The 16,131-nt window shown below is 39.3% G+C and overlaps 1 protein-coding gene across 1 annotated transcript in view; it reads left to right on the top strand.

Annotated features, from left to right (window-relative positions):
* The window catches only part of LOC104163803 (FYVE, RhoGEF and PH domain-containing protein 6-like), a gene marked incomplete at its 5' end in the record, with an annotated part of 42,674 nt that extends 29,349 nt beyond the window's left edge, over positions 1 to 13,325 (top strand). The window contains 7 exons of the mRNA XM_009702920.1: positions 3,179 to 3,281; positions 3,797 to 3,943; positions 4,774 to 4,876; positions 7,051 to 7,178; positions 7,915 to 8,043; positions 10,435 to 10,583; positions 13,289 to 13,325. Of these exons, the coding sequence (XP_009701222.1) occupies positions 3,179 to 3,281; positions 3,797 to 3,943; positions 4,774 to 4,876; positions 7,051 to 7,178; positions 7,915 to 8,043; positions 10,435 to 10,583; positions 13,289 to 13,325 (796 nt within the window). The remainder of the gene's footprint in view (positions 1 to 3,178; positions 3,282 to 3,796; positions 3,944 to 4,773; positions 4,877 to 7,050; positions 7,179 to 7,914; positions 8,044 to 10,434; positions 10,584 to 13,288) is intronic.
* Positions 13,326 to 16,131: the final 2,806 nt, after the last annotated feature.

The following is a 16,131-nucleotide window of genomic DNA, read 5'->3' as shown; positions in this document are numbered from 1 at the left end:
GTGTAAATGACTGTTTTCAGGCTGTTATCTGTCTGTCAGCGAGACCTGGGCCTGTTGTGGTATAGGAGGGAAATAGGTGACAAACTACCAGCAACAGGTGCTTGCATATATTTTTTCCCCAATTAATTGTATTGTTCCTATTGATAAATATCCTAGATGCAAAGAGAATCAGTTATCTTGTCAATACAGACTTGATCTTCTTTTTGATGATACCTCGTTTTAACAGCTGCTTGACTCCTATGTGGTAAAAATCTCAATTACAAAACTGTTCAAATTAATCTTACAGACATTGGAGACAAATTTAGTTTCTGTGTTTTTTCAAATAATAAGCATTATGTGGAGTGTACACCAAAGAAGAGATTCTGAAATGATCCTGGGGGCAGAGATGGAGAGGGGAACAATGAAGCTGGTGAAAAATTGCTAGTAATAAAAAGTGAGCCAGTTAACAGAAGTATAGATTAATGCCCAGACAAGAGTCTCTGTCACTTCAGGTTTAGTTTCATTGACTGCATTAGCTTTCTGCTTTATCTAGTCTGGGTTGAGGTTTCAGTTTCCCTGGGATATCTGTCGGAATGTGTATTGTTTTACACGGTACAATGCAGCATTGTCCTAGAAACCTTGTAGTCAGAGAAACAAGTTAGCGCATCTGCACCATACAGCGCTGTACAGAAGTAAAGCTTTGGTCCTGAAAACAATAGTCATGCCAGCCTGACGTGGTCTGAGGCCAGCTGGCCTCCTCAGTGAGGCTAGCGAAGGGCTACCCCTACCCCAGGCAGACATAGCTGCATCGCCTCCCCTAAGGTAAGGATAGCTCATGCAAGGCTTAGCTTAGCTAGGAGAGGTGCCCTAAGGCTCTGATCCTGGAACCAAGAGAGGTTTACTTCTCTTGGGACCACCCGGCTGCTGAGCTCCTTTGGGCAGCTTGCGACGGCTGCCCCTAGGACAGACACATTTGCCAGGAATAACAATTGCTGCGGCTCTCTGCAGCCCATTTCAAGTTTTCTACTGTTTTGTTAAACCTTAAATAAATAAAAAAATTAATAATTTTAGAAAACCCTGCAATGTTAGTAAACAAAATTACTTTTGGAAGGATGCAACAAACCCTGGACCTGCGGCGAGGGCTGTGCAGCTGTCGGGGAGGGCTGGGAGTGACAGCAGAAGAAACACTGCCTATTTTGCTGCAGCAAACCATTACATCAATTCAGTTGCCGATGACACCGCCTTTGCTCTTAACTTCTGCGGGATCGTAAACAACCCGAAAAGGCAGCGCTAGCAAACTGACCAAATGCGAGCTCCCTAGTGAAATATTAGGGCGTACGCCCTGGAGATCATTGTGCAAGCAGCCTCATACGTAGCAATCCCCACATGATCGGGGGATGCTTCATCTCCAAAAACTGGGCCAACTCTAAATTTTATTATTTAATACAGTTATAGGAACCTAATTAAATGTAACCAGATTTTGAAAAAGCCGAAGGAGTTGATTAGAGTTATGACTGTTATGTAGCTAATGCAGACCAGTTGTTCTTTCTGGATGTGGAAGCAAAGGTAAATAAACTGAACAAAATGTTCCACTCAGAGTGTGAGATATTGGGACAGACAATAATACATTGCTTTGTCCTTGCTTCTACCTTATTTCCTCTCCTTTTGTTCTGATTTTGTTGCTGTGTGCACTAGATCGGTTTTTTTCCCCTCGTGCCTCACAGGCTTCCCCCATGTTTACCTTCCCAGATTTGTCCTCTCTGATTCTGTATAGTACTCGGTTTCATCCAGTTCAAAGCCCTGGCTCAAAGTATTTTCCTTAAAGGTTCAAAGATGATCAAAGCTTCCAAATTCACCTACAAAAGCCATTAAACAATAACTGGTGTTGCACACATAATTTGTGTAAATCATTTGCTTTCCTCTTCCCTAACTTTCCTTTTTATATATTCATCATGTTCAATCCCTTGGTTTAAACAAATTAATTTATTTGATAGTATTTAAGAAGTGGGAAATAAAAAAAAAAAGTGTTGGTAGTAGATACAGGTTTAAATTTTAGATGCCCTTTTTAAGCTGGCATGGCATCTTAAACAAGTGGTCTAGCAATTCCTCTGTCACAAAACCGCTTCTTCCTCCCTCAGAGCACCCTCCATGGTGCTGGCACAAGTCGTCGTTCAGCTGCGTGATGAACCCTGCCGGTAAATGGATCCCGAGGAAGGGCAGGTCGATGGCTTGCTTTAATACGGATTTGTTTCCCAGTCCAGCTCGCTGCACTTAAAACCCACCGTGTAGCCGTGCGTGTCCTGGCACAAGGGTGAAAATAAGAGTTAGTGGCTGAGAAGGAGGTCGGTAGGCTGCCCTTTGCGGCCGCAGCAGCATGGATTTATATTATATGAAAGCAGTGGTGTGCCCGCGGCCAGAGGACGGACGTGCTTTGGCATTGCACGTAATCCAGTATAGCTGCAGGCTCCGGCTGTGCCAGGAGCTCCGTGTTCTCCCTGCTCCCAGCGCCACTTCAGCCTGATGCTTTCCTTGCACTTGAGTAGTGATCCACCAGCTGTGGGATAAAGAGATACAGTAAGCTTATCTGTTTATCTCTTTGGGTTAGCTAAAATTGAGGGGAAAAAAGAGTTATTTCAAAGCAACGTGACCTGCTAGGAACAAACAGTCAGGAGCACGAGGCTGGGGAAGAGCCAGCCCTTTTTTTTTTTTTTTTTACAGAAGCTCAAGATATAACAAACTGCACCCTGAGACACAAGGAAGGGAGGTATAAAAAAAAAAAAAAGGCTTGCTGAAATTTCAGAGTCCCTCTCAAGAGGCAGGGCCCATGCCTTTGTTGTGGGAACACCATTTACACCAGTGTTACTCAAGCTGTTCCAGGGGGAAGGGGGAAGCAATGATGTACAAGTCTTGAAATGATCATAGGCTGCTTTGGAAGGAGGAAAGGGAGGGAGGGAATCAACATTATAACAACAGACACACAAATCATCTTTAGTATTAATCAACACAAATAACTGACACAATGCAGACAGTTAAAAAGAAATAATGCCAGTTTCAGTAGGAACTGGAGATAGTCTATAAAACTGAAATTGCAAGAGAGTTAAGTCAATGTGTAATAAAGCTAATGGAATTCTAATCAACACTTGCTTCTTAGCTTTAAATGTTAATAATAATAAATTGATTTTTGTTTTACTCCCAACAGTTCTGCTACAGAAAGAGATGAGTGGTTAGAAGCTATCTCCAAGTCAATTGAAGAATATACAAAAAAGAGAATCACATTTAATCCTAGCAAAAGTCTTGAAGAGGTATATCACACCATTGTTGTTGGTTTGTTCCCTTTTTGAATATAAAGTTTCTTTGCAGGTGTTTAGAGAAACAAGAGACATTCCGTGATGAATGATAGAACAGGATGGTAAATAAGTGAAGAGATGATAGAACAGAATGATATTTCATACTGTTATCTACTTCATAAATTTAAAATTCTTTCCTTCCAAAAAACCCAAACCAGCTTTCTCAGTTCTCTCCATAATCTTGCGAACAGAAAGATGAAATGAAAAGATTTTAAAATATAGCAGCTATTGATATAAATAGGCTGGTAAAGCTTGAAAGTCACACAGCCTTTTTGAACTAATTAAATGCAGCTCTATCTTCAGACTTGCATTATAACGGTCACTGATGAAATAGTAGATAACATTTAAGACCTTGACAATTTATCGGAGAAGGCTTTCCAACATAATTAGAGTTAACCTATAATCACTGATAAATATTAATCTTATTTCTCATCACTGAGTGTAATGGTATTCTGCCTCTGTTCTCTCAGGCAGATCCAGAGAAGGAGGAGGAAGATAGTCCGCTGGGATCAAAGGCTCCGATCTGGATCCCTGATACAAGAGCCACGATGTGTATGATCTGTACGAGTGAATTCACCTTGACGTGGAGAAGGCATCACTGCAGGGCATGCGGAAAGGTTGGGCAATTTTGTGATTACCTTTTCAGTTAGTCATTCCGGTTCCTTGTGTGACAAATACAGATGGAGCCTGATTGCACCGAAACAACCCTTTTAAGGGAACACTGTACTATGACACAGTTATATGGATTAAAAAACAATGGGTTGGCTTGGGTTTTTTTGAGTAAGGTGTTATGACAGACCAGTATTCAACCTTTTAACCTGTTACATGTTTCTTATTTTGCATTTTGGAGTACTATTTATGGTTGTCTTCTGCTTCTGCAATTACTTAGTACAAAGAAGAATGTTAGCTGAAATGAGAAAAATATCTTCCTTACTAATTTTTGTAAGATAAATGATTTTGGTTTTAATTGAGTACCAAACTTACTTTATATGTAACACTTATGAACGGTATATCTAATAAACCTTTATTTTTCTTGGTTTAGTCAAGTGAGGATACAGAATTCAATGAAGTTGAGACATCTGTGTTGTGGAGAAATTGTCAAGAGAGCAATGACTATTTTTAGTTATTTCTTTAAAAGCTTATGATTTAAACAACTCGGTAACACAGTAGGCTTATTCTGCTTTTCATGGATTGTTAACATTGGCTTAATGACTTGTGTAATTCAGTGATTTTCTTCTCTTTAAAATTTTATCCTGTAGAGGAGGAAAGAGCAGCATGTTGAACACAAGGACATGGTTTAAGATCTTGGCTTTTCCCTATATTCAGTGTACAATAGTGCCAATTTTGGGTTCTGTTATGGGATTAACAGTACTGAAGTGAACATTTGTGAGCATTTGGTGATTTACAGGTGCACATCCTGTACAATAGTGCTTTTATTTGTTTCCAGATTGTCTGTCAAGCTTGTTCATCAAATAAACATGGTTTAGACTATATGAAAAACCAGCCAGCAAGAGTATGTGATCATTGCTTCAGGGAGCTACAGAAACAAGGTAAAGAAAATCTGCACAGACTGTCTGTCCTGGTTTTGTGGCCCTTATTACCATGGTATGTCTGTGCCTCATCTTTACTGCTGGGTCAAGTTACTGCTTAATTCTGCTAGTGCTTGAAAAGCCATAGGCATTGAATCATTTAGGTTGGAAACGACCTTTAAGATCATCGAGTCCAACCGTTAATCAAGCACTGCCAAGCCCACGACTAAACCATGTCCCTAAGCACCACATCTACACGTCTTTTAAATAACTCCAGGGATGAGGACTCCACCACTTCCCTGGGCAGCCTGTGCCAGTGCCTGACAACCCTTTCAGTTAATAAGTTTTTGCCTCACATCCAATCAAAAGGCATCTGAGGTTAAAAAAGCCCAAACAAGTTTCTGTGGAGAAAGTTAGGAGGTGAATTTGGAATACATTGGCTCTTCTTCCAGAAACATGCATGCATTTGCCCTACGATAATGACACATAGCTTATGCTGCTTTCTTTTTGAGATAACTAGTGCTACATTGCTTTTCATTAATCACAGGGTACAAGTGTACATTAAAGTTCTTGCAGCTTATATCATGACTTCCCAGTGGGCTCGCGTGTACTTTTACTCCCTGTAACTTGTATGCCTGTAAACTCCATTTTTGCCAGCTAAGCTGCTGAGATAGCTGAAGTTCTGGGGCTCTATAAAGAGACAGGCCTTCATCTCACTGAAGCTGAGTCTCTTCAGCCTCAAGCCTCGGTTCATCTGGAATTCAAGAAGTTGGCATATCTGCACCTCAGTTCTGAGGGCAAACTCTTAACGGTTGCCTACCATACCCTGGCAACATGGATTTCAATGTAAAGCACTATCGCTACAGCTATTTTCATTGAAACAGTTTCAGAGAACGTCATACTACTGATGCGTGGTGGTGATAACATTTGCTTAGAGAGGAGGTCCAGGGTCAGTTTCCTTCTCATCCGGAGAGAACTCAAATCCATCTTTTTGAAGGAGCTTCATAGCATTATGCAGAAATAGATGTAAAATCAATGAGGGCACCTCCCAGTGAGGTGGGAATCCAGTCCCATCTCACAAGACTTGCTCTAAATTTTGTCCAAAGACTAGTATAAAATACACAAATGAGCCATAAGTGGGGACTGAAACAGTTTGCTGCCCTTCTTGCTGGCAGAGGTTCCAGTTCGACACAAGCTCTCTAGGGTATCAGGAAATCACTGATGCCCCAGTGAAACAACCAAGCTATGGCTTCCAGCATGCTGGGAGTGGCATTTGCCATGGGGATGTAGAAAGCAGCATCCACAACCCTGGAAGTGGTGGTGGGAGCCTGGGATGATGGGGAAGGCGGTTTGCCTGGACCACCTGCAGGTCTCTGCCTTGGGCACCAGAGGCTGCTACGCTGCAGGCAATTGTGGGTGCTTTTAGCTGGGCAAAGAGCTGCAGAGCAGGGGGAGAGCTGGCAATCCAATTACTCTTCTGCTCTGCTCATTATTTCAGAGCCTCACCATGGTCAGGGACAACTCTAGAAAAGGAGTTAATGAAGCTTAGGGCAGCCCTGGGCTGGAAAATAGTGGTGGGTGTTGCTAGAAAAGAGGGTTTGAAAGGAGTGAAGTCTTGCAGAAGTCTTCCGAAAGAGATGAAGGAACTGCCTGCGGCAGTGGAGGAAGACAGCACGTGCTCTGGAGATGGGAATCTCCAGAAGTGCATGTGTGACGGGATGATGCTGGAAGAGGAGCCCTACAGCATCCATACTGACAAAAGCTGAGAAGATAACAGATGTATAGAATTCAAGGACAGAGTTGAGGAACAGGGGTAAAGCACAGACTGAACTGCAGAGGACGAGTCTAAAAATTTGGTGTGGTTTTTAAGACTTAAGTTTCACCCTGCTTATGGGCAAAGGTAGTTCAACATCAAGAAAACAGACTTTGAAAACGAACAAGACCAGTGAGTTTAGTTTTAAATTTCTTCCCGTTTTTTTTAGTCTGATTGTGATTTGGGGGATTCTAACTCATGATGTTGATGATAATACTGACAAGTTAATTCAACACTGAATTTAATGTGATTAGGTGTTACTATTGGAACACTGTAATCAGAATAAAAATGTCAGCTGCTTTTAAGAAAAAAACTCCAAGAATCATTGCCTGTCTTAGTCCTCTGTGACATGTAAGCAATATATTCATCCTATGCATTTTAGATAACCTGTGCACTCCTAAGAGCGGATCTCCAGTCAACCATAAATCCCCATCAAGTGCCTTGTCTACAGTATTACATAGTATTCCCTCTGGAAGAAAGCAGAAAAAAATTCCTGCAGCCCTCAAAGAAGTAAGTGCTTTATTGGTCAAAAGCAATGCCTTGTTGGTATTATATCATCAATATTAACAGTGGAAAAAAAAAAAAATCTGTATTTTAGCCATCTCCTCTGAAACCAAAAGTTGAAATTTGCCTGTAACAGTGGTTTGGGCCTCAGTTTTATATAGGCAGGGACCTGAATTATGAAGCTGTGTGTAAACTGCATAGACACCTGAAACTGTGACTCAGAGAGTCGGAATTGTAATTTCTTTCTTGCTTCCCTGCGTTTCAATGAATTGTGATTGACCTCTGCACCAGCAGTCAATGAGAAGACTCCTACGCTAACTCAGCTCTTGGCTTATGATTAGAAAAGGTAGAGCTAAACTCTGCCTACCTACACTGGAGGTCTTGGGAATGAGAGGAAGTCACTTTTCTTGTTACATAGGAATGTGTGTTCTCCAGCTGTACGTGGTCCTCTGCGTTTCAGCTCTCTCTCGTCCTGTTGCATCCAATTTAAGTTCCAACCCTTAGTGACCACAGAAACCTCTCTTCCAGACCAGATAGATGGTGGCAGGCAAAATCGTTTTTCTTTCAGCCATCTGAGTTAATTAGCAACATTAACTTGAGAACAGGTAAAACTTCAAGTCTTTGACAGGACAGGAGTCCGGAGATCTGTTTTAAAAAAGAGCTGTACTGCAAAAACCTGGACAGATGCATACATACTCTTGGGGTCAGTTGGTTGTTTTGGTGTGTTTTTTTTTCTCTTCAGGTTTCAGCAAATACAGAAGACTCTACAATGAGTGGCTATCTACACAGATCGAAGGGCAGTAAGAAGCCATGGAAACACCTATGGTTTGTTATAAAAAATAAGGTGCTATACACATATGCTGCTAGTGAGGTAAGAGACTACATATTAGAAATCAAATATCCATTGATGATACTGCCTTTGTAACAAAGTTGTTTATTTTTATGATCTAGAAACGAGCTATAAAATTAGATCACCTTACATTAATTGATCTGATTGCGATGTAGTGTTTTGAAAAGACCCAGTGAGCTTGGTACCATAATACGCTGATAGAGCTACGCTGTTTCTGATTCCAGACCTAGCTTTGAGTACCTCTGCACTGCACACCCTTGCACAGTTGTAGGTATGTTCTGAGTCAGTTGAATACATGGGGGTCTCTTTGAATGCATCACACTGGACTAGTGGCATAGCCCACTTATAAAAGCATCTTGAAGTATCTTGTTCTGCAGCTCCATAAGGTATTTTGAATGCTTGGAAAATGAGCAAACTAAATCTCTTTACTTCTCCTCAAACTGTCGTCTTCAGCCTGGAGTTGTTACTTAGTACACAGTGCTCCGGTAGAAAAAAAGAAATGCATCTTATCTAATGGCATTTGCTTTTTTATTTAGAATGTGTAGTCCTATTGCAGTGTGGAATAATCTCTAACCAATATATATAAACTCTGCACATCCCAGCATGTGCCAAGGATGTAGTTTTATTGCATCTTACAATGTTTTGCAACATATATGGAGGTATTGTAGCACTGGAAGATCTTGGGTTTTGCCTTTTTTTATTGTATGTTTTAGTTTGCTAATAGCTTTCAAGAGCAAAATATCCAAAGCATCTGCTTCAAGGTATTGCTATGCCTCACTTTCTTTCAAAACGCAAGGCCCAGCCTATCCTGATGGTGTAAAGAATTCCACTTCTTCACCCCCCCGCCAGCCCCACTCTAGTTATTTCCTGGTTTGTGCTCAGATTTGTTCCTGGGTTGTTCCAGCTGTAGTGCCAACCTTTATTTTACAGCTTCTGAATTATGATCAGAACCTGTGATGTTATTTCCACCACAACATTGGCAATAATAAAAAACAAAAACAAAAAAACCAAGTAGTTCTAAAAGTATCTTCAATAATGATGTACAAAACAATTACTATTGCAAAGATTTGAAAAATATTTTGGAGCATTGTGTCTCTTCTGGCAGTTGCAAAGGAGACTTCAGCAACTGTAAAGAAAGGCATATATTAGTCTATGACAGTCACCTTAAATTTTCTTTTGTTTGGCTTTCTCAGAGATATCAGCCTTCCAGAGTAGCTTCAGTTTGCAACTTGCAATCACAAAATTAACTCTTTCCTATTTTCTTTAAACGAAGGAATATCTCTCCTTATTTTTCATCTTGATGAGCCATTGCAGGAGAGGGAGTCTCAAGGGAAGGTCCAGTGTGGCCTTAGCCAGGAAACCCCACATTAGTTCCAAGTGATACAAAGATTAGTGGTAAAAAGACCATTTCTTAGTGGTACAGAGACCTAAGATAGTAAACCAGATTGCTAAGCCTTACTTGACTGTTTTCCAATGCCAAGAAATGCTGCTTTCACAGGATGCTCTTGTTTCAATGTAGAGGCAATTACCAAAGTCTTCACCTGACCTGTCAGCGTTTATGTACGTTCTTTGTTTATTTGTTCTATCCAGAAGCATTGCAGGACCCTGCCTAGTTACAAAACGCTCTTTTGGAATTTGCACAGGATGAAAATACTTTTTTTTTTCTTTCCCTTTCGAAAATGCTGTGCGTTGTATTTATTAATTAAAAGACAAGAGTATAAAAAAAGGAAGTAATTGAGATGAATGAGGAAGAGAAAAGGTTGCCCTTTTAGCCAGGTTTTGAAATGAAATGAAGAGAAAGTAAAAAGGTACCGCTTCTCTTGCTGCTCTTTCCTAGCCAACCACTTGTGAACACTCAGCAACTTTTTTCCCTATCCTGGTAATTTTCAGCAACAGAAAGCAAAATAAGTTGAGCCATCAAAAGGATCTGGAGCGTGACTCCAGTGCTGGAGAACATAAGTTACATCCATCGCTTCTCCTTTTAGCATACTCAGTGCAGCTAATAGCATCTCATATCCCTTTTAAGTGGGAACTCCCTACTGAGGTGGTTGGAGAGAGCGCTGGGCCAGGTGGACCTTTGGTCTGCTGCCAGGTGCTGGTCAACCTTTTGATATAAGGAGTCCTTACCAGGCAGAACGATGAGATTTATACAGTGAAAGACAAGGCAGATGTTATCAGGGAATTAAAAAGAGGAACAGCAATGTTGAAGTCGACAAGGTTTTGTTATTTCCTGTCCTGAGTCACGCATGGAGGTTATAAAAAGCGGCGTTTTGTGCATGACTATTTGTAACAACTCATTTGTTGTATAATCAGTTGCAATGGTGTGGTGCATGACTAAAGTCTAAATGCATTCCTTAGTAGGTCTTACAAGCTCTAATTTTGTCTTGTGTGCTTTTTTTCCCTGTAAAATAGGATGTGGCAGCGTTAGAGAGCCAGCCTTTACTTGGATTCACAGTCAGTGAAGTAAAAGATGAAAACTCAGAGTCTCGAGTGTTCCATCTATTGCACAAAAACACTTTATTTTACATATTCAAAGCAGATGATCCCCATTCAGCTCAAAAGTAAGAAACTAATTCATTTCTATTACCTTTTTTTCTAGAAAATGTTTCAGAAGTCATGAATGTTAATATTCACAGATTAAGCATATGTAGAAAAGATGTGTATTATATAATATGTAAATAAAGCTTTTAAATTACTTAAACACAAGGTCCTGGTTTCATTAGGACTTCTGAAATGCTTTAAATGAAGAAGCAGACTGTCCTCTGCAAAAGAGTGAATGTATGAGAATGGAAAAGTCTAAGATAAAATAAGGAATCTTTCTTTTTCCTGGCCCGTTCCTCTATCGCTGGTCTCAAGTGAAAAATCGAATGTTACCTTTGGAGAAATCCAGAAAATGTGTTTGAAGAATTAACTGATGTGTCCCTTTTTTTATTTCTAACTGTAAATTTTAGTTATATTTAATGAATATATGGCAGCGACAAATAAAGCAAACCCTAAAAAGTAAGGGACAGAAGTTTGAAGTGTGTGTGCAGATGTGCAAGAGCACCTAGGCACGCTTAATATGTTCAGACTAAAAGCCTGAATTCAAACGACACTCACACAAGCTGTTTCATTTCAAGTCCTGCAGACGTGTCCGAGTTTGGAGTCATCTTTATCAATTTCTGTATTGTGTGTGTTTTATATAAAATAACCTAGAAGCTTGGTCATTAATCAGTAGAAAACATTTGCTATATGAATCACGGAGTAAACTAGAAATGCACGTGGAAGCAATACATTTAAGTTATATTGCCTATAAGCCTAGCTTATCTGACTTGGTTCACTGCAGTTTTCCCAAAAGAATTTTACATTAATCAAATAGATTTCATGCGCTAGCTAGTCCATTATTAATACTTAAGCATTCAAATGGCTGCAGGTATAGTTTTGTGCAGATAGAGAGAGTCTAAAAAACAAGGTACCCAGGACAACTGAAAATTTTGAACAGTTGAGAACATGCTTAATGACACTTCTCTACACAAAAATCTGGAAGTCTTTATTTGATTTGGGGGAGTATTTTGTCTTGCAGATGCACACAAATGTTGCCTTGTTAATTAAGATACTATTCTCTTGTTTCCACCGTGTCCTCATTTGTACTACATAAAACGAAACTAAAAAAATCCAAGGCATTCAGTAGCTTTGTTTTCCTGTTTAGACAATGGCTTTTGTCATCACTAGGAAGACTTGAAATTGGACATACTCTGTTTTATTGAGGCTAGGAATAGCATTAAGTACCTTAAAGTGCAAGCTTTCTCTGGGTATTTAGTATCGTTAGGGGATTTATGCTGAACTTCCAGAATAAATGCTGCTTTGATAACATTAAAAGAAAAAACAAAGAACACGCTGTTGGCCTGCTTGCATCAGTGGACACTATTTTGTCCTGTTAGGGCCAAAGAAATATCTGATGTATTTGTGTAAGTGCAGTAACAAATTTTAACAGATGTTTACTTTCTGATGAGCTTTTAAATTTCTTAGTCCCGTACTATGTTGAATTCTTAAACTGTTTATGAATTTATTGGATTTGTATTCCCTTTTTTTTTTTTTAATTAATATATGGCAGGGGAAAATACAGCAAGGGATAGAGTTTGAGTTGTGTGTGCAGACAGGCATAAGCACTTAGACCTGCTTAGTAAGTTCATACCAAAAGCTTAAATTCAAAGAACATGCAGAGAGTTACAAAGTTAAACACTCAGGGCAAGGAAGAGCCAACATCTATGACTAACGTTTAGACACCCTGTGAATACTAAGACAGGTTTGAATTTCCATGATAAAGATAATTTTACAGTCTTTTGTCTCATTCAGTTCTTGCAAGATTTTCACTTGGGGGGAGAAGAATCATCAGTATGTGGGCCCCTTAACTTTACAAGCACAAAGTTCAGCCCTCACTCGGAAGACAGAATTATTCCATTTTTTACTGTATTTGTCCATGTAGCATCGGAGTGCTTCAGAAACATTAATTTTTGCAGCATCCTTGAGAAGGTGGGGATGGTTATCACCCTCATCATCAAGTAGGAACAGAAACCACAGCTACAGGGGGTAAAAGTATCTGAATATTAACTGTGAGCTTCCAGTTTGAGACACCTTGGATCAGCTGTTTGGGACCCCACCCCCAGCCCCCCTTCACATATATTTGTATTTTCAGGGATATAATGTGCAGGGTATCCGTGAATATGTGATGCAGTAGTAGCACATACCGTGTGTGTCGATACGGGGAAGTTCTGCCATCCTGCAAAGGCACCGTTCTTCAGCCCAGCCCGTGTGCCCCACGGCTTCCTCCCTCAGCCCTGCTACTCCTCCGCGAACACCCTGCTGGGCTGCCTCCGTTACAGTAGTGTCCCCATTCTTCCCAGGTCACGTTTGCAGTGAAGTAAGAGAAGGGAATATTGTTTTGTTTTGTTTTTTTTAAAAGGTATGCAATCATGTTATTAAAGTGGGCAGAACCTTGGCATTTCCTGCGTTTTGAGCATTTGATTCCCCAGCTTCGATGCGTCGCTGGTACGTAACTTCAGTAAGGGAGAGGTAGGGAGAAAAGTTTCTACCATCTGGCTTTGTACGGATACCTCTAGCAAGCTCTGCGTGTTTGGAGTCATTGGATAGATTTCTGGCATTTGTGCTAACAAACCCAAGTGGTAATGGAAGTATGGTGTTACCTCTTGTGTGAATCTGTAGCTAGTGAGCAGTGCGATTTGTACCTTTACCAGCAACTTCCTAACAGTGTTTAAATTTCTAATAGGTGGATAGAAGCTTTTCAAGAAGGCACCGTACTATAGCAGTGTCAGCATCGTGTCTGCAAGTCTAAAGGAAAATGTCCAACGATGGTGGTAAAACAGAGTACAGCAGCTGTTGGAAGAAATGGAATCCTGCCGTCTCAACCTACACAACATTGTGTATTTGTCAGGATTAGGAGTTGTTGCATTTTTAGTGTAAGGTAATATTTTTTTAAAGAATTGTGTGTATTTCTGTGTTGATACAAAATGTGTTATTTATTAAATTTCAATGTTTACTTTAATGGTCAGAATTATTATTAAGGTCCAAAGTGCCCACGTCTTCAGAATGGCAGATTGTTGGTCAACATATTTGTAAAGCTTATGCTTTTTTAAAAAAAAAACAAAACAAAAACCACGAAAACCACAAAACAAATCTGTTGCAATTGTACAGTTCCTTGTGATTTGTGTGTATGTCTTGAGTTGCTGATGCTCACTTTGCGATTTAGCAAGATCAGAATAGGAATTTCAAAGATTTTGGATCTTTGTTGGCTATGTAAACTCCTTCCTGAGAAGTTGTATGGTATTGCTGCTCCTTTCCTTGAATGGCAGTTGAAATCTTGCATACCAGTACATTAAAACAGTACAACAAATTCTGTCGCACAGAAGCAATTGCAAAGTACAGCTCAATTATTAGAAAAGGGAAAAAATACTTTAAAACAGACTTTGCAATTACAGAGATAAGGCACTAGAGCTTTTACAATACTACAAATGCCAAAGAGACTAAATGAGTTATCTTATAACAATTGCAGGATATATTTTCTTTTATGTTTCCAGTAGTAATTTAAAGCGGAGTAAAAAATACATTTTTGATATACAGGAAAAAGACAAAATACCTTATTTGTTTCAAAACTTTGTGTCAAATGAATTCTGTGTGCAGTATGAAACACTGTCTAAACTATTGTTCAAAGAACATTAAACAAATTTATGCAGCGCCCAGAATTTTAAACTATTGTATATTTAAATATTACGTTTAAACTGGAATTGCTGTACCAAGAAAACCCAACTTTTTTAATGCGGATGGCATCGAAATGTGTACCATTCTTTGAAATACCTTTTGTTTACACTATGATTCATCTGTTCAACACTTTAAAACACAATTCAGTTTCAGGTGTTTGGGTTTTATTTTTTTCTTCAAGAAAATTGTCAGTATACCTCATTAGGAAATACTTGCTGATGATTTTGGTGCATTTATTCTATTTAACTTTTGGAATTTTTTTAACACTATAATAGCATAAATGGAACTAGAACTACGAAAAACACATGAAAGGAAGCCATTTTTATGTCAAATGTGATGCACATGTAGCCAGTTAGTTTTACTGTACGAAACACTTCCCAGTAGTCTTCTGAATCGAGCTAGTTGTGGTAACAGAATTAAGAGCAATTCACTTTTAATTAATAGTTTTTGAATCAATGTTAATAGCTATTCTGTGGCCTCAGAAAGGAAAGAGAATAGACGGTAGAATAGTTAGCAGTCATCACAGAAAGGCCAAGAATGAAGAGGCAACCCAAAATTCTCTTATTCCCTCAAATACCTCAAGATCCAGCCTAAGATACTAACATAGCTCTGAAGAAGCTTGATTTTCCAGAGCTCCTGTTAAGTTAGTAGCGGGCTTGGAAGCCTGATGGTTAAACATACAAGTAATTGCATTGACTTCAAGTGTTTCAGTAGAGTACCATTCTGAACCAGGGACTTAAGGCTGTAGATCGGATCTCCCTCGTGAATGCTAGAGATTTGACCAGATAGTGTTGGAAATTCAGTGGGAGTCTGATCAAAGCCTTTATTCTCTTTTGTTTTAATACAAAGGTGATAAATGCATGTTTTTCTCTTGTTATATATAAAGGGCTTTTACTTACTTTTCAAAACCAGCTGCTGACTGAAGCCACGTAAGCTATTAGCATGTCTCTTCAGGGTGATTTCTGACATGGTTTTTGCTGTATCCAAAACAAAATTGATACCAGTGTTAACATAGGTGTGATGAGGCTCTTCCAGTTGATATTATCAAAGGGAAGAGCTTCTAAATATTTTTATAGGGACTGCACACTAACTAAAGTGGAAAGCCATGAAACCAGCAAATGAATCAGAAATCTGGCTAGGAGTAAGCTATTTTAATTCCAATTTATATTGGTTTGATATTGATCTCCCTGCTGCACAATAGAAGTCAAAAGAGCTACTGAATAAGGTGCCCAGGTTCTGCCTCATGTGTGGCATCAAACTACCTCTCAAGGATTTGGTGTGGAGTGAGAAAGTAGTTTAAAGCGTACTGTAAAAGTCAGAGGACTTCTTCCAGAAGCAGTTGATCAATCAAAAAATCTTTCTGACAAATAGATTGGAACAGAGCCCTAAAAACAGTAGTACACATCTTGCAGTCTAATTCTGTGTGAAATAAGTTGTCCTTGTAAACATGTTTGAATATTTCTTTTCCTCTTTCTCCAGCACTAGTGCTTTGTGTCATACGAAGAACCCACAACATAGGCATTTTCATAACATTTTCAGAGGGTTGCTTTTCAAACTTACCCTATTTCTCCAGCTCGCCTCTCATTTTGATTCATTACCGTCAGAAGTAAAGTATTCACTTCTTGATTTGACTAAACACTAAAACAAGACCAGAAGTTTTTAAGCACCTGGCTACCTCTTCTTATAAGAATCTGTAGTTAATAATTAATTTAAGATTGGTTAGTAGAGTATGAAACAAACACTAGCATTGAATATTAGTTCTAGTATCTTTATTCTTGGATAAATGAAACGTTCTAGGATCCTGAATTCTCTTTAACTTAAAACGATTTTTGTGCCCAAAGGACTTAAAACAAA

Source organism: Cariama cristata, unplaced genomic scaffold (genome assembly GCF_000690535.1).
Source record: "Cariama cristata isolate BGI_N322 unplaced genomic scaffold, ASM69053v1 scaffold10516, whole genome shotgun sequence".
Classification (NCBI taxonomy): Eukaryota; Metazoa; Chordata; class Aves; order Cariamiformes; family Cariamidae; genus Cariama; species Cariama cristata.
The sequence above is the reverse complement of the archived record's forward strand: the minus strand, read 5'-3'. Positions and strand labels throughout refer to the sequence as shown.